This window comes from Abrus precatorius, unplaced genomic scaffold, assembly GCF_003935025.1.
Source record: "Abrus precatorius isolate BTA unplaced genomic scaffold, Abrus_2018 Scaffold8, whole genome shotgun sequence".
Taxonomy (NCBI): Eukaryota; Viridiplantae; Streptophyta; class Magnoliopsida; order Fabales; family Fabaceae; genus Abrus; species Abrus precatorius.
Genome location: NW_020874428.1, coordinates 30554628 through 30581634, shown reverse-complemented (window position 1 = coordinate 30581634; position 27007 = coordinate 30554628). Strand labels below are relative to the sequence as shown.

Genomic DNA, 27007 nt, shown 5'->3' with positions numbered 1-27007 from the left:
AGATAGGCTCGTAATATCACAACAAAAAGATAAAAATAAAATACTTTATAAATTTATGAATGTAATTGTTGATATAAGAAAATACAAAAATGTAATTTATATATTTATAAGTCGATTTCGTTGTGTATGTTGGACTTTATTTACTACATATTCAATAACTTTTTTTACTCTCTAAAAATATCTGCTAACAGGGATTGAACCCGCCATGTTTGAAAGATAAATTGTCTTACATTTAAACAGTATAAAGATATCTTATAGTATGAAAATCTATAAATAATTATATAACATAATTATTTGGGTATTATTTTTCTTTAGATAAAAGTATAATAGTGGTCAACTTTTTATGGCTTACACTATTACGTATTTTACTAGAAACTAGGGTCATTAACATAAGCCAAATTCATTGAACTGCCTGATTATTTACTAAATTTAAGTGGGTGTTGTTTAAAATTGTTAAGCCATTATGACCGATGTAATTTAATCTTCATTAGTTTAATTCTCAAGTTAATTAACAAGTGAAACTCATATTCAATACCTAGATTTTGTGTCTTTTTTAAAATGCCAACAATATGAATTTAAATTTAATTTTATGAAATTGACATGTTTCAAAATAATAATTTTCAGTTTACCTTCGTTTTGAAATAGTCAACATTTGGACTTTTTATTTAAACTTGGGGATATTTTCTTTTATGTAATGATGTATTGGGTTAAAAATTAAATAAAATATATAAAAGGTAACCCATTTATGTCCCATCGACTAACTTTATAAAATGGGTGAAAGTAGTAAAATTCCAGCTTGTTTAAATCAAAATATTTTTTTTATTTTAAGAATATAAAAATAATATTTTTATAAAAAAATTTCTTTTATTTTTCATAAAAATATTTAATTTTTTACTTATGACACATGTATCTTATGATATGAGATAATCTTGTTTATATTAAGAACATCTATATTAAGCTCTTTCTCTTTCATCAATTTTTTTTATTTATAAGATTTGAACTTAACATTTTATTTTACAAAATCAAACATGTATTTCTTAAATTAATTTTCATTGATAACAAATACTTGCTTTTTTAATAAAATTTGAGCACTCTTAAAATTTGATTAGTATTGGCTTTTTAAGAAAATAAATAAATAAATAAATTTGTTGCATAATAATTATTATTATTTTTATTTAAACTACAATTAAAAGCAATTTAATTTAAATTAGACAGGACTAAAACTACAAAACTATAAAATTCAAACTTGATATTAGAATTAAGCTGAAACAATCTCTGCTAGTTAATCTTTGTACTTGATGTTATTGTATAATTATTGTATAGATGTTTGCATGTAACTAATAAATATCATAAGACATATTTAATAATATCGAATTAATTTAACTATATCTTCATTTGTATCGTGTATCTTCAAAATAAATGAAAATCAGCGGAAAGATTGAAGTTTACAAACTTTGGTTAAAAAAATTTACAAAATGTGTTATCAAGCAGAGTGATATACCAGCATGGCACAGGCTTTAGCTTTGGCAGACGGAACAATACTTGAAACTTAAAAGGAACCCAATAAGAAAAATAGGCAAAATACAGATTCATTCTCTAAGATCCACTTACGTCCAAAATATGACATACGAAGCACTTAATTAAAAGGAGACTTTGAAGTCGCGAAGGACAGAGAGCAACAACGATGTCCCTCGACATACAACTTTCCCACGTCAGTGTTTGAGGTACAGAGTCACAAAAACTCATTTTCTTCTCCACAAGTCTTCTTGTGTTAAAGGAGGCAATTGCAATAGCAATTGCACGTTCAGTGTACAAATAATGGCCCTTATACAGCACCTGGACCAATTGTTTCAAAGCATTTTGAGGTAGAAGAGCTTGGAGATGAATTTGGAACAGGGTCTTTTGGTGCATCATTGGTTGCCATAAAACGACAAAACACACTACCAAGGAAATATAGAGAAGTTGGTGTGGAGGGGGGGGGGGGGACGCCTACCGCAATTCCCATAAATAAAGTTAAAAGGGTGCAATATATGGCCCATATCGACCAAGTAATACATGCTTTGTCAGTTTTTTAACTTTTTATGTGCCTTAATCACTGTACTCGCCGATTTTTGTCGTTAAACTTTATACTGTTTTATTTTTTAAATTTTTATCCTTACTTTACGGGACAGCGTTTTTTTAGTTCTTAAAATTTTAAAAAAGCAAATGCTGTTATAGTCAAAAGTATGAATAGTTTCCAGCGCTAAAGATCACTTGTAATTTGTCAGGTATGAGACTTTTCCTTGTTTTATTCAATCTAAGGATTTTCATTGTAGGACAAATTATCCTTCAAATATGAATAGGTGGAAATAGAGTTAAAGAAAGATGATAAAAATGAAACAAAATTTCTTACGAATTAAAAAGAGAAAGAAAACACGTACACACGAGAGTGCATGCATTAAACTTACTATATTTTAAATGTGACCACTTAAATATATCTCCAATATTCCCCGTTCTTCTTTATGATACACAACTTTCCGTTGTTTTATATTAATGATCCATTTTTTATTTAGAATTTTATTTAAACTTTAAATGCCTTTGCAATCTCTAGAAAACTGGTTAGCTTAGTTAAACTCAAATCCAACGTAACAAAACCTACAAGACAACAAATTCATCAATTTAAAAGCCCAATTTATCGGCTCAAAAAACATATATTGACAACTATCACTTATTGCGTAGTGATTTATATAATATTAGTGATATATATAATAATTTGTGTCACATTGGTAAAAGTAATATAGTTATATAGAGTAAATTGTGTATTACTATTTTTTAAAATTAAATATATTAAATAATATGCAAGTTTGAACAGAATCACTAAAGTATCCGTAGTTCCGTACCTGCACTTGTTTCTATATTTTTTTGCAATACCTGTACCCCTATTCTTTATTTAGCGAATAACTTTTCTCATTATTGTTGAATATTATTTTTTGCCAACTCGAGTCTAACTTTCATTATTTTTTCCCTTTTGGTCGTAACTATTCTTCTTCTTTTTTTTTTTTTTTTTGACAACATCATTAATGTTGTTTTTTTTTTTGTGTTTTTGGTACGTGGTCTTAACTCTTTTTCTGAATTAACTTATGTTGTCTGATAGCAAACCATTTAACAGAGGCCCATTAAATGTGGGCTTAATGCGGGGCCAGGGCCCAAGCATTATTAATCATTAATCCTCAAAATTGAAAATTCCCACAATCCCACCATAAATATTCGGAAAATTCATGCACTCAAAAGTAACCAGCCGTTTTGAAAAAACAAAAAGATAAACAAACAAAAGAAAAGAGAAGTGCAATGGGACACTTTCCTTTGGAAGTTAGTTATGTGGGTAACCTTCGTTGTTGTTAAGTAGTAATGCTGAATTTGATCATCTTTAAGCCCTTCTGACATATAACTTCATGTTATTTGCATTACCTCTGCTATGGCATTCGGATCAATACTCACTTCAACTGAATGTAATTTTATATGTAACTGAGGTTTGAGAAGGTTTCTAGTTTGTAAGTGTTTTGTGCCACACGCGTGCCTATATGATGTATCTGTGCTGCCAGAGATAACTCATTCTTTTTGTGTCAATTTTAGAAATGATTAGGTGTTAGGAGGCTCTTATTTGTTACAAGGAAAATGTTAAGATTGATGGAGCTACAGAAAAGTACCAAACTCTTGTCTGCCTTCTGCAAAGATTGCTGTGAGAAATTTATTGCAATCTTTCATAAATATTCTTGGAGATGATGATGCTATGATATAATTGTTTTGTGCAAGAGATTAAGAGAGGAAAATTACAACGTCAAGTTTAAATTCAGTTAGTGACAACATGCTAAAGCATATTGCATGGTCCTTTCACCTTTCCTAGGCTTGCTTACGAGGTAATGATATACTTATCCATGTGATTCATAAGAATGTCTTCCTTTACAAGTGCAAATCCTCATGGTTCTATAGCTTTAGGAAAGAAAAAAGAGAGAAGGGCAAGAAATGGAATTGCTGAACTTATTTATTTGACAATTTTCAATAATCTATTTACTGAAGTTACGATTGTCTACTGGACTTGCTGACATCATAAATGTGAACTTGATATCTCTTATGAGTGGGCGCTTTATGATATCCTTTGTCTTTTCTCATTTTATAAGCTTACTATTTCACAAAATTTCTTAGAAGTAAATCTTGATTAACTTTTTGATTATGACTTACATAACCACATCTGAAATTTCCACATTTGCATTTCATGGTAACATAATCTTTCATTTTTGGTTGTCTTGTCTCGTATTACAACAGAATTAATATACAATTTGGGTTGTGCTTACCTATAATTTATTCTGCAGAATCTTCTGCCAGCGAAACTTTACTTAGCCTGCTTGGCAACAATTTGACAGTGTTATTTGCAATTTTATTTCTCCCATTTCGGCGAAGATGTGATCTCAAGAGAGCTCTCCTTGCCGCTTCTTTCTCCATATTGGATTTGGTTTTGCCATTTGCAGTAAGACTTTCTTCCATGTAGATTCCTTGATTGTTGCTCCTGCTGCAGGTATCAGGTTCCTCAAGACTGAAAATCTCAGAAGCCATAGTAGTTTTGAACGTGCAAAACAATATGTTCAAGAAGCTTTGACAGAGATGGATATCGAAGAGTGGTGATTAAAGCACGATATGAGTCAGATTTTAAAGTGAATATGTTGGATGGATAACAAGTGCATCTAAGAGCAAGAACCAGGTTGATGGGGCGCAAAAAGAATCACATCTAATGGTCCATTACTAGTGGAATAAGTAGCATACCTTATCTATTAAGAAACTTAATTTAATATTGCCCCGTGGCATTGGCGTTGAACCATTTCATTTATCTAGCCTTTAGAGGGACAGAGAGATGCATTCATAGATCTTTTATTCCTGCAATGTATGGAGTAAGAATGAATTGACCGAATCATAATGGTAGCAAGATAAATATTCCCAAATTTAAAGCTCGTGAACATAATGGGGTTTGTACACAACTTCTTCTGTAGCTAGTTTCGTTTACCGTTGGAGAGGGTTGAAACTTGAAACTCCCCTTTGACCAAATCAAGAATTTTGTTCATTTCCAAACTAGAAAATGTCTATTATTACTTATATTTAAAGGATTTTTATTATTAATGTGATTATAAGAAAGAAGAAAAGATATTTTAAACAAAAATTATTTAAATAAAAATAAATATTTAGAAGTGACAATAGAAATATTCGCTAAACTAAACTAGCCTTGTGGCAGGAAACAAAGAGGTGAAACTTATGGGGAGTGTGTAACCAGTCACTATATTTTATTCTTTTTTTCCTTTGTCATTATCACTGGATCTTATTCGTTTTTGGTATTTGGACATGGATAAAGCATCATGCCATAAATTGCAATTTGTGATTTAGATAAGGCTCGGGATAAACAATGTGTTGGGACGCAGGGAAAGGGATTTTGAATATATCTGAGAAGAATCATCTCAAGACAAAAGGATAAGATGAGTCTTAAATGGTTGACTAAAAAAAAAAAATTATAAATGCAAATAAAATTTTAAATATCATATTTCACCCGGAACAAATCATTTTAGATAAAGTATAAAAGGGATAATAAAATTTATAAATATTTATTAGGCAAAGACAAACTTGATGTAATATTGCATAAAATAATGTTATTTGAATATTTATTAATGGCCAAAATTGAAAGCAACCTTTGTGGTATTTTGATATCTAAATCTAAATTTTGAACGTCGAGAACACTTCTTAAACCTAATTAAGATTATGTATTTTACAAATAATTTAGAGAAACCTATAATTAGTTTTTTATTCTTTTGCCATTATAAGCCAACGTCCAACGGATTATTCTTGGAGTACCATCACTCCACCGACTTTACACCGCCAATTATCCATTTGGTATTTGTTCGTTTTAAAATTAAATAAATTAATTTTGATAAAATTTATTTTCAATTACTAAATATAATTAAAATGCATATATAAATTAATTTTAATTATATATTTTTATAAAAATAAGAAAATTATTTTTTCAATTCATCATATGCAATTTCCACCTCTTAAAAAGCACTTTTTTGGATTTTGTACCTATGCCCCGCACTTGAAGCCTTTCAACAAAGAATATTAAACTCCAGGGAAGAATAATAAACCGTCCATTTCATATTACTTTACCCCAAATCTGAAACAGAGAATATTTTAGCTTTCTAATTTTTAAATAATTTTATGCATTTTTTCTCTTTGCCTTCATCTATCATTCTTTTTCTATAATTTAGCATATATATATATATATATATGTTCTTTGCTTCTCATTTCCTGTCTAGAAGGAGAATCAAAGGATGGCTTAGAGTACAAGACTTGAGAATACTATGGGCCTTGAAGAGAGTGAAATACAAGTAAATCTACCTCAAAGACTTGAGAGCTTATTTCCGTGACTATATTCTATAATCATCATGACACAAAACAACAACGTTATTTTTTATTCCAAGAATTGCAAAAACCTTTTAAGCACAATACATTTACAACTGTTCTCTCTGGCTTTTGTTAACATTTGCAAACACTGAATTAACTGAAAGACACATATACTTTGGGAGAGCAAAGAAGAATACTTTTCACATGTTTGCTGTATCATGACACATGAGCACTGGCTTTATCCTCATCTCACAGTGCCTTTCAAAGCTAACCTTTTTGTGCTAATTATAAATTAATATTAATAAATTTCTCTTGCGTGAATGCTTAGTGTTAAATCCTACAACCTGGGAATCTCTGGCCTTTAAGCAACCTTTGCTCCAAGCAATTCTGCAACTCTTCCTTTCTTCTTCTCAAATATTCCCTGAATAACATAAAATCTTCATTTTCTCTTTTATTTCTCCCCTATGAATTGTGCATCTTCGGAACTCAAACAGTACCACGGAAAATGGCAGTCACACATGCTGACCTTGAACCAAACAGAGGTAAAACAGATTTGAGTAGCAAAACTGGTGCATTCCTTACGGTTCTCACAATCCTATTGGGCCTTTTCTGCTTCATTCTGTGTCTCCTAGCAGAAGCCACGCGTTCTCAGGTACTAGTTCAATTAATTTGTTTCTGAGTTACGACAAATCTATGGTCACCCAGTGTAATTCATTTTTGAAAGTTAACTTATATATTAATTATATTAATTTTTTAACTTATGTAATATTTTATGGATACAAAATTATATGCAGTAAATTTATACTGAAAATTACAAAGTTTAATACAATTCAACGTGTTGATTCTATTAAATACAACAAATTTTAATAAAGTTTAAAATAATTTTTTGACCTCACTTTTGAGTAATAAAAATATTCTTAACACTCCCAATGAATGAAAAAAATGAACATTTCGTATAGTTTAGAATAATCTGGTTGGTTTGATATGCAGGTGACATGGATAAGCACAAGTGAGAATGGAAAGGGAAGCAAATCTGAATGTGTTTATAGTGGTAGTGGGAAAATGCCATTGTTATGCGCTGCTTGTGCATTTATTGGACTAGCAATTGCCATGCTGGTGGAGCATACATTTATGTTGATTGCTGTTAGTAATTCACCGCCTGCTTTACTAACCTGTGATTCTGATTCTGCTTTTGCCAAATCCTTAACATGGCAAGCGAGTTTTTTCTTCATCACAACATGGTAAGAAGAAAGGCATTTACTTGTGTTATTTTTTCACTCTTGTTTCATGCTTACCCGAAAAACCATGTACATTGATTTAACACATGGGGTACGTTGTATGTAGGATTTGCTTTGCAGTTGGGGAGATTCTATTGTTGGTAGGAGTGAGTGTAGAGAGTGGTCATTTGAAGAATTGGTCAAAGGCTAGACCCACTTGCCTTAGCATTGGAGAAGGGTTGTTTTCAGCTGCAGGGGTGTTTGCTTTAACTACGGTCTTCCTAGCTTGTGGTTTATACATAACAGCACTACGTGCGCTAAGAATATTATCAGAGGTGGATGCTTCTTCTTCAGTAAGAGGAGCAACTACAACTCAACTTTCACGTTTGACGAGCGTTGACAGAGAGAACCCAGCAACTAGAGAGAGTCCATTGTCTGTGTTTCCAACTCCTTTCAACAACAAAAGCTACAGCTTTGTGTAAACTCACGGGAAAGTATATTTTGAGTTTGAGCCTAATCTGGATCTCACGCCAGTAAAGTGGAACGTGTAAATTTGATTTTGTAGTCACTTTGTAAATCTGATTCCTTGCGTAACTTTTCACAAACTGTGGATATTTCAATAATCACAATAGTGGTTTTTATTTAATTGAGATGGCAAACGTACGTACATGTGTCTACCTCTACGTGTAAAACACAGTATTTTTACGACTTAAATTTTGTGTTATTATGTCATATAATCTGTATGCATAAAAATATTTTTTTAATTTACTCTTAATTTTAAATATTTATTATTTATTTTAAATTTTATTTTTTGTTTTATGTTGTTTAATACAATATATTTAAATACTTATTATTAATAATTAAAATATTTAATCTTTTTATAATTTGTAATTTTTATTAAATTTAAAAATAAATGTATCTTATATTTTTAATTTAGTAATACCTATATAGTTCATGAAAAATCTATAATTTACTATAAAAGGACCCGCACATCAATGTTTGAAAAATTTTATAAAAATTCATGAAACAATTTATAATTTTTACAATTTTTTCAGTAAAATTTTAGATTATAAAAAAAATACTTTATTTTAACAAATTATATAATTAAATTTATATCATAATTTTTTATATGAAAAATTTATTAAATAAACTATTTACTTCAATACGAATGTATAATAATTTGAATTAAAACAGTGTTTTGTGTGTGAAATCAGAAAAAATTGTACACACTTTTCTTCAAATTAGATCAAGCAAAAACTTCTTCAAACAATCTAATTTAAGAATGAGAATTTATATAAGGGAGAAAAATATTTGAACTGTTTGAAGCACAAAGAAAACAACGTTCTTTTCGTATACCCATTTAAGATAATTGCATTTAAATATAAAACAAAATGTGAATAATAACTTTTAAACGAACTTTAAACAATTACAATAATAATTTTATTATTTTTTAATAGGCTTTTTGTCTACGATTACTTTGTAATTGTTAAAGTTGCCTTTAAGAAATTGTGCTAACAAAATAGTTAAATATAAATTATTCTACGTCATTTTGTTATTAACATTATTTTATAAGTAAAGTTGTTTAAAATCAAGTTTATAAACGTTGAAACACTCGTCAAAACAAATGGAGTGATTCGGATTATTTTTCTTTGAATTGAGTTTGGCCATTGATATGGGTATGGATTTAAAGATATAAAATATTAATAAAAAGCTCGTGGACATTATATGATTTTTTAAAATTTAAATAAAAATTTAAAAAATTAAAATAAGATATTGTTGCCACTAATAACAAACTTTTATTTCAATAAATAAGAAAGTTTAAAAATGAATGAAAATATTGAAATTAAGATGAATAAATAAATTTACTGGTTGAATGAAATGACCGTTGAAATTTCAAAAACCCGGGTAGCTTGCAGTGTGATTCAGGTATGATTTATTATTGAGGATCCATCGATGGATTGGATCCACAACCACAACCCGAATTGAGCGCCAAGGTTTAGGTTTAAGTTTAGATCTAAGATCCAAAGGCCGCACATAAAGCTATTTGCACATCCAATCCAAATTCTCAAAGCTAGTTGCTAGGGTTTTGCTCTCCTTCACGCTACGGTTAATTCTTCTGTATACGTCATTCCGTCCAAACCATGTCGCTCAGGCCAAATGCCAGGACCGAGGTTCGCCGTAACCGTTACAAGGTCGCTGTTGACGCTGACGAGGGCCGCCGTAGAAGAGAAGACAACATGGTTGAGATCCGCAAGAGCAAGCGCGAAGAGAGCTTGCAGAAGAAGCGTCGCGAAGGCCTACAAGCTCAGCAACAGTTCGCCGCTCCTCTTCAAACTTCCACCGTTGACAAAAAGGTACATCATCATTGCCGCATCTTCGCAATTCTTTTTCCTTGCTGTTTTGGTGCAAATTAGGGTTCGATCGTGTTACGTGGATTTCTGATTTTGTGATGTTTGATCGCGTGGCTTGATAGGGTTTTTGAGTGTTATGTACTGACATGGTGGTTAGTTATAGGAATGGTTTTGACGGTTATTTGTGTCTGTCTGGTGTTACAGTTAGAGAGTCTTCCTTCAATGGTGGCCGGAGTCTGGTCGGAAGATAGTAGCCTGCAACTGGAAGCCACCACGCAATTTCGCAAGCTGCTTTCAATTGGTAACTGTCAATCACTTAGTTTTAATTGTTGTTTTCTGAATCGTGTGTTTTGTTTAGCATCTGTCGGTTAATGTGGTTATTGATTTTTGCTATAGAACGTAGCCCTCCAATCGAGGAAGTCATTCAAGCTGGTGTCGTGCCACGTTTTGTTGAATTTCTTGTTAGGGAGGATTTTCCTCAACTTCAGGTTTGAATTCTTTTGCTTTGCACCTTATGTGTTTTTCCTTGTGTATCATTGTGTGATGTAGAGTGGTTGAAATTCATTGGTTACTTGTGTCACGTGTTGTTTGTTTAGTTTGAGGCTGCATGGGCTCTCACAAACATTGCATCTGGAACTTCTGAGAACACCAAGGTGGTTATTGATCATGGAGCCGTTCCTATATTTGTCAAGCTACTAAGTTCTCCTAGTGATGATGTTCGGGAGCAGGTATGCTATACCTGATTGTGGCAGTACCAGCATCTTCCTTTTAAATTTTCTGAACATTAGTTCCCTGAAATTACAGGCGGTGTGGGCTTTGGGCAATGTTGCTGGTGACTCCCCTAGGTGTCGCGATCTAGTGCTCGGCCATGGTGCCCTCATCCCCCTATTGGCCCAGTTGAATGAGCATGCAAAACTTTCAATGCTGAGAAATGCCACATGGACATTATCAAACTTTTGCAGGGGCAAGCCACAGCCTCCATTTGAGCAGGTAATAGTAATATCCTTTTCTCTCGTTATTGGTTAATTAATTCAAATTTTTGAGATACTTTTATGGCACATTCTTATTGGCTATTGCTAATGTTTATTTGACAGGTGAGACCAGCACTTCCAGCTCTTGAGCGTTTGGTTTTTTCCAACGATGAAGAAGTTTTGACAGATGCTTGCTGGGCACTGTCATACCTCTCTGATGGCACAAATGACAAAATCCAAGCAGTTATTGAGGCTGGTGTTTGTGGCCGACTGGTGCAGCTCCTTATGTGAGCCTTAATTCTACTATACCTGTTAAAATATATTCTGTTGTTTCAAATGGTTGATTGCCCTAACTTTGGATCAATGCTTTTCAGGCACCCATCCCCCTCGGTGCTGATTCCTGCTCTTCGTACAGTGGGAAATATCGTGACTGGAGATGATATGCAGACTCAGGTAATGACTTGTTAACAGTTGTAATAATTACTTGATACTATTGAGAAGGAGCAGAAACTTTTTTCGGTCTTCTTTTTTGGTCCTAATTGTTCCAAATATTTTCTTATTCAACTCATGTTTGTTGAAAATTTAATACAATAGTCTTTGCTCTTACAAAGGGTTTTCATTCATTGTGTTCTTCTGTTTTGTTCGTGAGTATCACTGTTTTTAATAATTTCCTAATTCTGGTGTTTGTTTTTTTTCTATTAGTGTATTATCAATCATGGTGCACTCTCTTGCCTTTTGAACCTGTTGACACACAATCATAAAAAAAGCATCAAGAAAGAAGCTTGTTGGACTATATCAAACATTACAGCTGGAAATAAGGAACAAATACAGGTAAGCCTGCAAAACCCTATTATTTGTCACAACAAATTCTATGTTCGGTAGCTTTGTTGCCTTGAGTCTGCAACCAATGCCAATATGCTAAATTGAAATTATACGTCAGAGAGGATTTGATTCTGGCTTCTTGTTATTGTAGATGTGTTTTTGCTTCTGTCATTTGTGGACAATAAGTAGTTAAGGTGAGGATGTAGTGGAATTTTAACCAACATAGACTTTGTCCTTGAACACACCAACAGGGAGAATGATGATTGATTTAGTCTCAACTCCACCTGTCTCCCCCTCCTTCCAAAAATGGAGTTTAATATTATGCAGTGTGACATTGTCCTTTGTTTTTGTCTTGTTCCACAAGAAGAGTTTGAGTATGAGGTCAGAGCTAGCTTATGAAATTTGAATCATCCATTAGATTGGAGGAATTTTAGTTTTTGTGTCAACGTCCAAGTTAAAAATTGTCAGTTTGTCACAACTACACCATTGAAGGGAAGCTACTGTCTTGCTGGGAGCAGGGTTTTGATTTATTTGTTAATTTATTTTTCAATTTGAGATCTTAAATGAGTTATAGTCTGCATATATAATAGATTATTGAAAAGTATAAGATTTTCTTTTTGTGTTTTTCCTTTAAAAGGCTTCTACATTCTATATATGCAGGCTATTATTGAAGCTGGTCTGATTGCTCCCCTTGTCAATCTACTTCAAAATGCTGAGTTTGACATTAAAAAGGAAGCTGCTTGGGCAATCTCAAATGCTACATCGGGTGGAACTCATGACCAGATCAAGTATGTGATTTTCTATGATTAGTTGTTCTTTATAATTCCAACTTTGTAAACTTATGGTATTCACTTATCTTATGGGATTACAAGGTACTTGGTGAGTCAGGGTTGTATAAAGCCTCTGTGTGATCTGCTTGTTTGCCCCGACCCAAGAATTGTCACTGTCTGTTTAGAAGGCCTAGAAAATATTTTGAAGGTTGGAGAAGCTGAGAAGAGCTTGGGTAACACTGGAGATGTCAACTTGTATGCTCAGATGATAGACGATGCTGAGGGATTGGAGAAGATTGAAAACTTGCAGAGTCATGACAATAATGAAATATACGAGAAGGCTGTTAAAATTCTTGAAACATACTGGTTGGAAGAAGAGGATGAGACACTACCTCCTGGAGATAGTGCTCAAGCCGGTTTCAATTTTGGAAGCAATGAGCTTCCAGTCCCGTCTGGTGGATTCAACTTCAGTTGAAGACCTTTTCTTGAAGGTAAAATGATATAACAATTTCTTGGCTCATTTAGTACGAAAAGCTTCTACATTATCTCTAAACCACTTGGTTTCAATCATTGGCTCATTGTAGGTTTGTGCTGGGTGGCTGTTGGGATAAAGTCTTGGATGGTCAGTCATTGCACCTTGTGTTTGGTTTCAGTCTTGTCTGGGGTCCTTCGTGGTTAATGAGGTGCTGGGGGAGGGTCTGTTTACACTACCATGTCCAAGTAAGAAGAGGCTGGTGGATTTAACAGCAGCATAATAACCTTTTCCGCGGTGTTTGTTGTATTAAAAATATATAATGCTGGGAAAAAGTATCCAGAAGGTTATATGTTGCAGTTGCGGGGACCTGGGTTAATATGGCGAGGGGATATTCTTCAATGCGGCTTTGAGTGCCATTTTTATTGAGTCTTAGTTGTATTGGTAAGTTTTACAGAGTCAGTATTTGATTTGGGTAAATATATTATTCAGAAACCAACTTATGGTCTATTCCAATTTCCAAGGCAAGAATTAGTGATATTTTTTTGCGTGATTTTGAAGCTTTTGCTTCCCAATTATTTCCCTCGCAAAGCATTAGCCCCTGAATATGCAATATGTGCTGGGTTAATTGAACTGGTTCGCATATCAATAAAACAGGCTAAGTAAGTTCTGTATTTAGGATCTGCATCATGCTTTGAGATGTCACGTAAGAATATATAATTGGTCTTAATGATCATCAACGCATAATATTAGGTATTTCAAGGAAAGTGTTTTTTTCTTCTTCCAGGTTTCCTTCCTTCCAACCTCCTTGACCCTTGAGAGCAGACATCTTAGGTAGCCTACGTTGAGAACACCCTTACATTAACTTAATCCAAATGGTGAAGAAAGGACATGGTTTACGATGTCCTCTCACTTTATCTGATGCGTGAAAATAAAGTGAAAATAAAATTAAGTATTCGGTAGCAATTTTTTGAAGTGTAAGAACGGGCAAAAAAAAAAGTTTCATTTAATATTTAAAAAATAGAACAAAATGTGATTTGTTCAGCTCGTGCTTATCTTTGAAGACAATGAAATTTTATTTATTATTGAAGTAAAAAGTGAAACATCTTTAAAAAAATAATATAAAATACCACTGTGAGTACTGCTATGTGTTTTGTTTAGCTCGTGCGTTATCTTTGATGGCAATGAAATTTTATTTATTAATGAAGTATAAGGTGGAATATGTGAACATAAAATTGTAAGTAATGTAAATGTTCTTTAATTAAAATTAATATTTTATTTTAGTAATGGTCATTTTTATATCCTCTTCTAAAAATAATATCAATTATTGAGATAAAATATTTTATTTCAACATCATAATTATTATTACTATCATAATTATCACAAATTTTTTTGGTGATTTAATTTTATTCTATGGTGGGAGAGTTTTGCAATACTTACATTGAATAGTAGATACGATCGCATAGATGTGACCTTTTTTACCTTCACTTTTGACATATTCATTTTCTTTTCTTTTCTTTTTTTACAAAGAATAGGCATGGTCTCTCTTTCTCACTTAATATGTTGTCAGTAACTTAAGCTCTATTTAACATGATTATCAGTTTCATTAATTCTTTTTAATAGTTAAAAATTAGTTTATTTTTATGATTTTTACTTTTAAATTTTGTGAATTTTAATTTTAAATTTTAATATGAAAATTTATGTAAAATTACTATTTATTTTCTTATTTAGGCTTGTGGTCACAAGGGATACAAGAGTAGATGAAGAGGTAGGGATAATAAAATCAACAAACTTATAATAGTTGTAATAATAATGCTTATTATAATAATAATAATAATAATAATAATAATAATGATTGTTGCGAGTCTCTTAAGATAAACAAATATTTTTTTATAGTCTTAGCTTTTTATAAAAATTAAAATTGACAACTATATTGAATATGCCTAAAATGAAATTTTATTATTATTTTAAAAAATCAGTTAAAAGTGTTTTGAAAGTGCATAAAAAACTAATTTAATTTTACTTTAGTTAAAATATGTTTCACTTTAAATTTATATTTAAAGAAAAATAGACTCATAACCATTATGAACAAACTCATAAAAATTTTGATTGTAATTTAATTATTATCAGTCAAGTATTTATATTCCTAAACTTGGTCATCATTTATGTATAAGAAGAAAAATCCAAATACTTTCTACTGCAAGGGCAGGATAAATAAGATATTCTTTTGGTTATATCTGCTAAATTTGTACAAATTAGTTATTCTTTTTTTGGAAAAACGTATAATAATAGCCAACCCAGTGTTCATTTTTCATCCCTACCCCTCTTTATTCTAATGATTTTGAAAAGAGAATATATATTTTTGTAAAATTGAGATATTGACATCTTTAGTGAATTAGAGATCCGGAATCAACACAGTATATTGGTTGGTGCCCATAGTCAAATCAAGCTCGTTCAAATTCTCCAATGACAGTCACAAAAGTGAAGACTCATAATTAAAAAAACTAATTAAAAAAAACAATAAAAACTATCCATAAATAGGTGATTCCATTAACTCTTCCATTAACTCTTCCATTAACTCAGTTGATGATTCACATTGCATCAGCTAGCAACCTCAGTGAAAGTCATTGGAATTAAAATGAAAAAACAGAAAAGGATCAATGGTTGAATTTGGGTGGTCCCAAAAGAGGCTACAGAGTATCCTTTATAACCAGAAAGGCATTTCGAGCTTTCGCTTTTACCCCCGTTTTGTTTTGTCTACTAAATTTTTGTTTATTTGTTATCTTTCTACTGATGACTGATGTCCCTTTCTATTCCTCATCAGCACTTCAACCTCTGTGTGCAATAATGTGCATCACATTCCAACATTAGTCTTTTACATAATGAGCTACTTGTTCTTCATACAATGTCGAATGTAATAATTATTATATAATATAACTGTTTTCTTTGTTCTTTGTTTGACATTTCTTACTGGCATTGCATTCTTCTGTGTGAAAATTGACAAATATTTGATTCTGTTTTGTGGTCAACGCAAATGTGTGATAAAATTTTGATTAGAACTCACCTACCAAGAAGAAATGCGTACGGACTTTAATTTTTTGCAGGAACACAAACAGAAATTTGTTTTGTAAGAAAAAAAATGTGAATTTGATTTCCTTTTTGTAAAATACAGAAAGGGTTAAGAGTGACAAGAGGGTGGATCAACTAGAATTTACATACTTAAATAAGGTCTAATTCTTGAATTTAAAATTTAAACTTAATCTATTTATGCATGCTTGATGTGCAAACATATTTAAATATGTAACTTGAATATGTAAAAAATCTTACTTTTAATTAAATTAATAAACATAAACTTATATAAAATTAATGAATTTAATTTTTTAAATAAAATAAATGTATAATTTTAAAATAATAATATTAGTAAATTTTATCATTTAAATAAGTTAACTTGTCAAGCCTAAAACATTCTTTATAACTTATTATCTCTTTTTAACTAAAAATGGACTTTAACAATATATACGTGTTTGATTTATTTAATAATCAAGTCTAACTTGAGTTACTAAGTCTCCGACAAAAAATCTGACTTGTTTTCACCGAAAGTGTAAGTCACATCTAAGTTCTTAAATAAGCCAAGAACCAATTCAAAACCAAAAGAATGTTAGTAACCAATAACCAATTGGCTAATCATACTAAATTGGAAAGATTTGTGTATGAATTTTACTTATGAATGATTATTGTTTAGACACTTATTAATTGTTTAATCTTATAAAATTAATGACTTTATTAATTTATGTTAATTTTTTTTTCTTAAAATGTAAATAATTTATATTGACACGTGTTAATTTATATAATTTTAAATTAGTGTTAATATATAGGAACCACTTGATATTTACAATTCCACTAGTCTTGTAACTAATCAGACTTTATTTGTGTTGTTTAATTACAACTCAACATTTAGTGTAAGCTAGACCGAAACTAATCTTTAAAGACATACTAACATTTGGAATTAAAAGAAGATTTTCAGCCAATCACAAGATAGAAAAAATGGTCAAACTTAAGGCAAGATATAATAAATAGACAACACGTACATATTTTAGTTTCATTAAGTCGATATTTTATTATCTTAAGCATTGCAACTATATATAAGAAAATGCAAGATTCTCGAGAAATAGACAACTCATTGGTCAAACCGAGCAACCTTTTATTAGTTTATTTAATATACTAAAAACAATGATAAAATATCAAATTCATTTCTTGTGTGTATGTGAATTAAAATTACTATACGTTGATTAAGATATTTGCTTTTACTTGTTTTGAAATTATTTATGAATAATGTTGTGTTAAATTTTAAAATGTTACAAAAAGTTATTATAAAAGAAGGTAGTAATAGTTTTGATTTATAAACAAGTATATAATGAGAACAAAACAAATGGAATATGTAATGAAAGAAGTTGAGGTGAAGAAAGGAAGGGTTAACCAGTGATGGAGCAGGAGTTCACATGTTCTGGTGACGAACTACAAAGTACCATTATTGTCTTAATTGCTAAAAGTTCTCTTTTCTTTATAAGACAACATGTGACAGCAAAGCTCTTAAGTCTCACCCATCATTATTGCCATCATTATTATTAATATCATCCTTATAATATTTGTTGCTAGTTTTTGATTTTTTAAAATGATATAGTATTAAGATTGCAAATGAACGGAATGTTAGCTGTCTTGATTATTATCAAGAGGCCATTCCATTGGGTTCAATGAAGCATGGTTCACTTTCATCAATCGCAAGCCACATGCAAAAATTAGAGCCCACACTTCTCTAAACATTATCTACTCGTGATCATAGGTTTCAATTACCCTCTTATTACCTCAATCTAACATGTTTTATGATCAGTGCATGTATTAATAGCAAAATTTGATAACTTAATTATACTAATATTTAGGGTGAAATGATTTGACACCTATAATAGTGTAGATGAAAGTAATTAAAGTGAGGTATTTGGGTCTTATAAGTAGAGATTAGTGATAGTTGAAACGTTAAGATAGAATGGCGGCAATAATAGAGTTTGAAATAAAAAAGAAGAGATGAATTAATAGATGATAATGAGATTAATAGAGGGAAAGGGGTGGCGCGTATTTGTTGATTTTGGAGGGGATTTTGGCGGGTGAAGGGAAAAGGAAGAGAGGGAAGGGGCATTATAGTAATTTAAGTAGCCGTGAGTTAGGGTTTTGGCGTCCCATTTATAAGGGTCTGCGTTTTAGATTAGATCTGCTGCGGCTGGTGCGCGTGTGTCTCTCTCTCTCTGTCGTTTCGATTCCTCTCTCTCTCTCCCTCTCCCTCTCCCTCTCCCTCTCTCACTCATCACACTCTCTCTGTTCTCAGTTCTCTGTTTTCTCACTTTCTCTCTCTCTGTAATTTGCATCTGCATGCTCCTTCTCTCACTCTGATTCTGCGAAATCACCTTCTTCCTCACTCCATCGGAATCCAATCTCAGATCTCGCCGATCAGAATGGTTGATCCAAGTGGAAAAGTGAGTCCCCAAACCTTCTCTTCTCGGTTAACGGTTCACGATTAGGGTTTCAGTTTCACTTGACGAAGCTCATTTTGCAGGGATCAGAAGGAGAGGATGCAAACCCTAACGCTGCATCATCGGGGAACAGTCCGAGCAGCAGTGAACAGAAGAAAACCTGCGCCGATTGCGGCACTACCAAGACCCCTCTCTGGCGAGGTGGCCCCGCAGGACCAAAGGTCACTCTCCATTTCTCAGATCACACTGTAATCACATCGTGATTTTGAAATCAATCTCTGATCTCACTGTTTTGTTGTTGTTTTGCAGTCTCTCTGCAACGCGTGTGGGATCAGAAGCAGGAAGAAGAAGAGAGCGATATTGGGAATAAGCAAGGGGAGCAACGAGGATGGGAGAAAGGGGAAGAGGAGCAGTAGCAGTGGCGGTGGAAGCAGCAAGGTTGGGGAGAATTTGAACTTGAAACAGAGGTTGTTGTCTTTGGGGAGAGAAGTGTTGATGCAGAGATCGCATTGGAAGAAGCTTGGAGAAGAAGAGCAAGCTGCGGTCTTGTTGATGTCACTCTCTTATGGATCCGTTTATGCTTGAAACTCAAAACTCAAACTGAAACAACCCATTTTTATTCTAGAAGATGAAGAAGAATTATTAAGAATTTTAGATTTTGTTTTAGGTTTTCCCCTAACCTTTTCCAAGTGTATATTGTTAGATTGTGTTTCTCTCTCTGGGATCATGGGGTTATGTGTGTGTGTGTGGTCAATAGTTGTAAGAAGAATCATTCAAGTCCAATTTTGGTACTAATATAGTAGCTCTCCCTGTTTCTCATTCTTGTACCTATTTATCTATCATTGCATTATTTTTCACACAAATCAACCTGTGTTGCAAGTAACTAACAACAAAATCCCTAAACTGGAACATAGATCAAGCGCTTAATGAAGCACGAGGCGAGGTGGGAGTGTGATATATAATTTCAACGAAATGAATTGAAGGTTGTTATTCGGAGGACAAATTATGAAATTTGTGGGAAAGATTTAATATGGAATGCGAATGAAATTGTTCCCTCTCTGTTGTGAGAGGATTAGGAATGAGTCGGTCATTTATGGATTTGAAAAAGTGGAATTGGGGCGAAAAGGAAAAAAATTGAAAAGAGGAGGGAACGCGAAATTCATAGTTCCCGCTAGGTTGACTAGAAAACATGCGATTCAGAAATGAGGATTCTGATTCACACTTGGGGTCTTGCCTGGTCACATTTGAAGGCCAAATCCAAAATATCCTTTGGACACAGCCACGACTACATGTACCTTATCAATTTACTCATTTGTAGATGCTCAATTTTGAGTTAAAAGACGGGATAATGACCTCATTACATCACACTTACCTTTCCATGCCTTTTCCTTGTCAAGTATATCCTTATTTCCACAACATTAATTATTTTGTTCTGTGTTCTTTAAAATCGTATTTCATTCATTCTAAATTGTTAACGACACACATTTTTGGATAATTGGCTAAATAATAAATTCACAGCACAGTTTTCGTCACAACTAATTTCGTAATATTTAGCAATTTTCTTAATCTTTTTACAATCTCACCAAAGCATATTACCGGGGCCTTGATCTTGACAAATGTGATTTTTAATTATTTCTCATGTTTGGTTGTCTTTGTGAATCCTAATTCCGCTTTATAACCGTAGAACCCTAATGGAGCACAAGCAAAAATTTGTTGCTTTTTCTTTGGTAGGAAATCACACATTGATGGTAAATTTATAGGGTGTATTTATTGTCATTTTTAGAAAATATTTATTGTTACTCTTGTGTATTATAAAAACACAAGAGTAACAATAAATATTTTCTATTTTATAATAAGATTTTTTAAACTCACTAATGCTTTGTTTGGTTGAAGAAAAAAGAAAAGAAAAGAGAAAAAAGTTAACTCAAAAAAACAATAATCAAATTATTATTTTCTTCCTTCACTTTAAATTTTATTTTTTTCTTCTCCTTGCTTGTGTTCTACTCTACCCACCAGAGGATAAACCTGTCGAACACACAACACACACGGTAGCAATCACTTTTTTTATAATTACATTTATTATTAAAACAACATATATTACCGTACTTAGAAATGAAATTGAATTTGCAAAATCTAATCCAAATCCCCACTAAGTGGAGTTTGGTACAACTACAAGATTTCAGTCATTTCTTTACTTAAATTGAGTCCTCTTTTTTGCTGCGTGAATACCCAGCATAAAATCCTAAAAGGATGCTCTACGATTATTATTATTATTTTAAACAAGTATTTGATTATGTTCTAAGTTTTATTCTGGCTGAAATCAAACATTTTATATAGATTTGCATGATTTACTATGCCTTAGTTAGGATAGATTGTTTCTTTAGAAATGTGAACTACCAAAGGTGTCATTTTCAACGTGCAGCGTCTCTAGTGGCTGGACAAAAAGTTGATAAAGATACGAAAGAAGAGCCAATATTAGTTGAGCTTTTGGTTTATTAATCAGTGAAAATGTATCTTAATCCTGGTTTACTTTGACTTGATTTTGCGGCTCTAACAACACAACCCGATTTCATGTCTTTTTGTCTTTCTTTTGTTTTTCAACTTTTTCATCTGCCTAAAAAACCACCTCAATGATTTCAGCATCATGTGTCAAGCAAGTGCCAATCGTTTGTTCATTAAATGACATAATAACGACCACATACTTACGCCACATAATCAAATATGAAATTTCTTGAGAACCCAAAACTCTAATATGCATAATGCTTAATAAACTAATACTCATTTTTTTTATGTTGCTGGTATTGAAAATTCAAGCTTTTTAACCAATTCAATTTGCTTTCCTAGTTTGATTACAATGATCAGTGTTGAATGACAAAATGTTCAACAACAATTAATTGCATGGGTATTTATGTTTAAGTAAAGTATGAAAAATTACACTTAAACGGGACCGTACCCTAGCTAAATGAGAATCAAAGTGCTGCTTAAAGTGTTGTCTATTTAATTGGATGAAAAGGACATTTCATTATAATATCACAATACTTTTTAGGTACCCATATGACATAAATTATGTAGTGACTACGAGAGAACCCAGACCAAATAGACCAAAGTAATACTATAAATAAATAAAAGGAAGCATAAATAAAAGTTTTACACAGCCGTATATACGTATTCTGTAAACTAGTGAGGAATTTAAAGAATCGTGGCTTCTGGCAATCAATGAGGACAACCTTTTTTTAACTTCCTTTTTCTGAGGCTACAGTAAGCAATAATTGATTTTGGTTTTGGTCTTCTTGCTGTCTGTCTAGTGTCTTCCCAAACGCAGTTGCATAATTTAAGAATAAATTCAAATCTTATGCTATAAATTACCTTAATTATTGAATAAAAATCTTGAATGTTTTATATAACTTAAAATATTAAATACATGTATTTTTATTTAATGCATACTTTATACAATTTTTTAAATGTATTTCTAATAATATACCATAATAATTTATATATAATAAATTTTATAAACATTACAAGTTAAGTGTATTAAAATTTATATAATAACATTAAATATTATACTTTTAAATACAATTTTATTATTTAATTTTTTATTATACAACTTACGTGCACTTTTAAAAGAATAATTTATTAACTACCAAAACGTTGTACCTAACTCGGTTCTGTCTTAGCAGTCCATTATTACCGGAGAAATTACAACATTGTATTCAAATTTGTTTTAGGTAAGTTATCACTCCATCTCATTTTCTTTTTGTCTCTCAAGGTTGTTTTATTTTATTTAAAAAAACTATTAATTAATATTTTGGTTTATATAAAATTTATTATCTAATTTTGATTTTATTCTTTTTAAAAATTAATTAATTAATTTTTTATTTATAAATTTTACTTGTTAACTCTCAATATTAAAAATATAATATATTTTATGAACTAATGTAAGTAAGTTATAAAAATATGTTATTTGATCTCATTAATTTTTTGACTTTACGATAATTAATTATCTATCTTAAGATAAATATGTAAAATAAATTAAAAAATATATATAAAGAGTCAAGGTATAGTAGAACAAAATAAATATTTTGTTAAATTTATAAAATGAAAGATAAAAAGAAATCGATTCTTTTAGGCAGTCACGAAAAATAAGTGCAAGTTATTATTGTTATTATTATTTTTGGGTTTGTATGCTTTAACTATACAACAACGACTTTCTTAGATAAACACCATTGATTGGCTTAATTATAGTGATGTATCTTATTAATATAATTTTTAATTTATATAAAATTATATAAATAAAAAAATTAATAAATAATATTTTTTATAAAAATTATATATTTAAAAATAGTACGATATTTTAGATGTTTATGATATTAAATTATCATAGTGATAATTTATCTATAAAATAAATAAATTTACAAATATAATTAATGAATAAATATTTTGTTAACACAAATATTATAATAAGTATGATTTTATTAACTTTTAAAATTGTGTTTAAGTATTTAAAAGAGTGGGTTTATTGTCTCTGAAGAGTTTATTGTCATTTTTATTTAAATTATTTTGAACTAAAATATTATTTTTCTCTTTTATAATCATAATAATAAAAATATTTTACATAATTTAAAAAAAAATAGAAGTGACAATAAATACTCTCATTCAAAAAATAAATTTTTATTAGAGAAAAACACATTTATCAAATTAAATATATAATTGTAGTAGTAAGTAAATCTTTATTTTTTAATAAAATCTTACCATTGTTAATTGCATAATCTGAACTCTTTGAATTGAGTTGAAAATCTTTTAATAACTAAGAGAATAAAAATTATTAACATTTGATACATTTTAAAAGAATTATTTATCTTAATAATAATTATTTCGTATAAAATATGGGGAACAGGTACCTAGACATTGGAGTATAAGCAGTGTTTTTGTGTCAATACTCCATGCTCACACACAAATTGTAGAACATAAACTCAAACGTTTGAAGCAGACTCAAAGGGAATTGTTATTTCCTCTCACTCTCTTCATTCTCTCTCTCCTTTCTTCCTTTTCAAATGTCTACATTGAACTCTCAGACAAACTGGAATTGCCATAGCCATGGGAGCACAAGTGCCCAAAGGTAAACATCTAAAAGAACAACCCTAATTATACAACTACATAAATGCTTGTACGCTGCTCGGATGTTTCAAAATTCTAAAATTAATTATAGATAAACAGAGCAGAGATACCAAGAGTTACAAATTTCATTCAATTTTTTTTTAAAATAAAATAAATCACTATATAGCAGCATTTTTACCTTCACGATATACATTTTTTTAATTTTTATGTCATTCATTATTTAAAATTTATTAACAATAATATTAAATAAATGTATTTATATTAAAATATATTTTAATAAAAAAATTATTACCAATATAAATGAAATACTAAATGTTTATTTATCATTTTAAAAAACATGTAATATCATTCTGGAATACAAAAAAATTAAGAAACATATAGAATAAATAAATAAGCAATAAAAAATAAAAATTGAAAAAGAATGACACTTTTAAGTATGAATGATATGCCATGTGATATTTTTAATAGAAGAGGTTTTTTTTGGTTTTTGTTTTTGTTTATAGGTTCTTGTATTAGGTATTTTATAATATTACGACTACTATAAATAAAATGACGGGACTGGACCCAAATACCTATTTTGGTTGTGCGCGATGTGCGTCTAGGGCCCAATGTCCATTTATTGCCCAAAAATCTATTCGGACCTTACCTCTTGTCCTTAGCGTGCCTCAATGTCTCAGTCTTCAGCCTGACAAAAAAAAAAGTCTCACTCTTCCCTAATCAAGAACTGAATAATGTTTCGAAAAAAGAAAAACTAAAAACAATGAATCAATAAAATAAAAGAAAATCTCTGAGCGAAATGCAACAAAATTGCGGAGATAATTGAAGAGGGACTGTTCATCCAAGTTAAAAAAAAAAAAGAGTAACTTGAGTTAGGCAAATTTAAGTAATGAAAAGATTGTTTGCTCCCTCCTGAGTTAAGTTCGTATATAAATATTGAAATATTTAAAAAAAAAGAAATTCAATTAATTTTAAGTTTGAAATTAATATATCATTTTACTTCTTAATGTGTAAGCGAATGTTTGTATCACCGTTTGATACAATTGAAATAGTTTCCATACTTTCGTAGATATCTTAAACTCGTTGATTAAGAGCGAAATCATTTCAATTCTGACCATGTGAAAATTATAATCAATAATATTAAAAAAACTAAACATGTGATGAATAGAAAAATTCAGAAAAGAAGAAAGAAAGAAAAAGGGTCCTCTGCTCTACACTAATGTTAGGGACCGGATTTCTGTGGAAGCACTATGAGTGCGTACTATTAAGAGAAGAAGAGAGAGATTGAAGAAGAAGTGCTTTTGATATAGATGCCAATTGCAGCATGATAGGACCCCCATTCACCATCATAATATGACTAACGTGCCTTCCAGCTAATTGCTGCCAACACATTGTCCTTAATTTTTTTTTGTCATTAAATCAATTTGTGATTTTTTGTGAACACGACACTATATTGCATTTGCAATTGCCCTAAGACACAACATGGCAATGCACCATGTCTTGTTCAATTCCAGAACAGACACCGCACAGCCGTGACTACACAGTGAAAAAAAGGTTAATAACAATAATAGAGATTTTTCTAATCACACGCAGTCAATTATATGTTAAAAATGAGAGTCAAAAGGTTAAGCAGAGGAATATACTACACCCCTAAATCTTAAACTCTAAACCTTAAAAAAATCAAAAAATCAAAACTCGTGCAAAATTTTTTACTACAACCCTAAATTCATTTTTGAAAATTCTAGTATGAAGTACTACATTAGTCCTTAATAATACAAAAATCTCATATTAGTTTTAAGATTTACAAATATTGGTCACATTTACTATTAAACCTAGGACATTGTAATCCTTGAAAAATATTAATGTCATTCACATTGGTAATTTGAAAATATTAAGACGAATCTTTCATATTTATAAGAATTGATACGTTTCTCAATAAATTTTGTAGAAATAAATTTAGTTTTACCAAATTTTTCTCTTCGAAGAAAAGGGGAAAGAGAAAACTTTCTTTAGGACGATAAATTTACACTACCATCTATTATTGTATTTTAAAATATATATTAATTGAAAAAATATATTTTCTTTTTTCAACTAATGAAAAATATATAATTATTTTTCTTTAATATGGCATTCTATCTCCGCATCTAAAGAGAGTAGTCGATGGTCGAGAGAAAAAAAAATGATTGGGGCGCCCGCAACCTTGTGAAATTTAAACGCTGACTTAATATAGTCAACGAATTCAAAATGTTTGATCTCTGATTCGTGATGTCAGAAAATGAAAGCTTCCAGATCATTCTGACACCCAACCCTACGATTCTCATTTGGATTCACACATTTGCTATCCTAGTCCTTAGAGCATTGGATTATTGATGAAGCTTCTTCTTAACATCGCTTTCCCACAATCAACAATTACTTTTTAATTCCCTCGTATCTTGCAGTAACTAATTTAAATGGAATCGTAATATATGTGTAGAAGCTCACAATCGATCGCAAAGAAAAAGAAAAATCATTCACCGTAATGTTATTCAAATAATACACGTACAATTATCATTTCATTTTGTTTATGAAAATCATTAATTAAGTAACAATTTTCCTGACTCAGTATTATTGAATCTTAACATTAATATACAAGTGGGCATCTTCATACACCTACGATTTATATGACATTCTTCCATTTGCACTTCCTTTCTAAGTCTTGTAAATTAGGTAAGCATTTATTCAAACTTACAGCAATTGTAAACGTAAGGTCAAAGACAGTTTTTCATGCAATTAATACAAGATATTAAAAATTCGGAACGTTAAGGTATGAATGGTCTATTTTATGATGAACTGTAAGACGCTCCCGTGGACAGAAGTGGTCAACACCGGAGCAAGGGTAAAATCATAAACAAACCTTCCTCACTTTTTTAGCTTTTATGAATTCACGTTTATCTTTAACACACACTTTGTGACACCGTGCATCTTCTTCGTCCTAGCTAAAATTGCAAGAGAAATTAAACCCAGAATAATGAAGAAACAATAAGTTGGCATGGAATGATGTTGGTGGCAGCATTGAATTCAATCAACCCCATAGTTAGAATCAATCATTATTATCTCCATCAACCACATGGAAACCACGTCAATTCCTGTTCAATTATAGCTTTTGATCCAAGCCTCAATTCAATTCATGCCTAAAAAATCAACAAATTAAATCTTCAATTTAACCGTCGCAAATACTAAGTAAATAAAAAAATATAAGTAAAGCATGAAAGGATCATCGTAATTTATTAATTTATTTATTATACTAAGAAACCAGACATAAAAATTGTGAACAAATTGCAGATCAATGCCACTAGAAATTCCGAGAGAAGACA

General features: G+C 30.9%; 3 protein-coding genes across 3 annotated transcripts; all 3 read left to right on the top strand.

Annotated features, from left to right (window-relative positions):
- The first annotated feature begins 6919 nt into the window (after positions 1-6919).
- Positions 6920-8116, top strand: LOC113848431. Its single transcript, XM_027477938.1, has 3 exons — positions 6920-7069; positions 7408-7658; positions 7762-8116. Exons 1-3 carry the CDS (start codon positions 6923-6925, stop codon positions 8114-8116), a joined length of 753 nt encoding a protein of 250 aa, XP_027333739.1. The 5' UTR covers positions 6920-6922.
- A 1399-nt stretch (positions 8117-9515) lies between these two features.
- LOC113846130 (importin subunit alpha-2-like) lies at positions 9516-13630 on the top strand. The gene is made up of 11 exons (XM_027474066.1): positions 9516-9988; positions 10190-10286; positions 10382-10473; positions 10582-10713; positions 10790-10975; positions 11080-11243; positions 11331-11409; positions 11659-11787; positions 12439-12566; positions 12651-13039; positions 13133-13630. The coding sequence occupies exons 1-10, from the start codon at positions 9776-9778 to the stop codon at positions 13021-13023; spliced, it is 1593 nt and encodes a 530-aa protein (XP_027329867.1). The 5' UTR covers positions 9516-9775; the 3' UTR covers positions 13024-13039; positions 13133-13630.
- Positions 13631-18290: 4660 nt separating this feature from the next.
- On the top strand, positions 18291-19360 carry LOC113847917 (GATA transcription factor 16-like). The gene is made up of 3 exons (XM_027477247.1): positions 18291-18545; positions 18626-18763; positions 18852-19360. Exons 1-3 carry the CDS (start codon positions 18525-18527, stop codon positions 19125-19127), a joined length of 435 nt encoding a protein of 144 aa, XP_027333048.1. The 5' UTR covers positions 18291-18524; the 3' UTR covers positions 19128-19360.
- The last annotated feature ends 7647 nt before the right edge of the window (positions 19361-27007 follow it).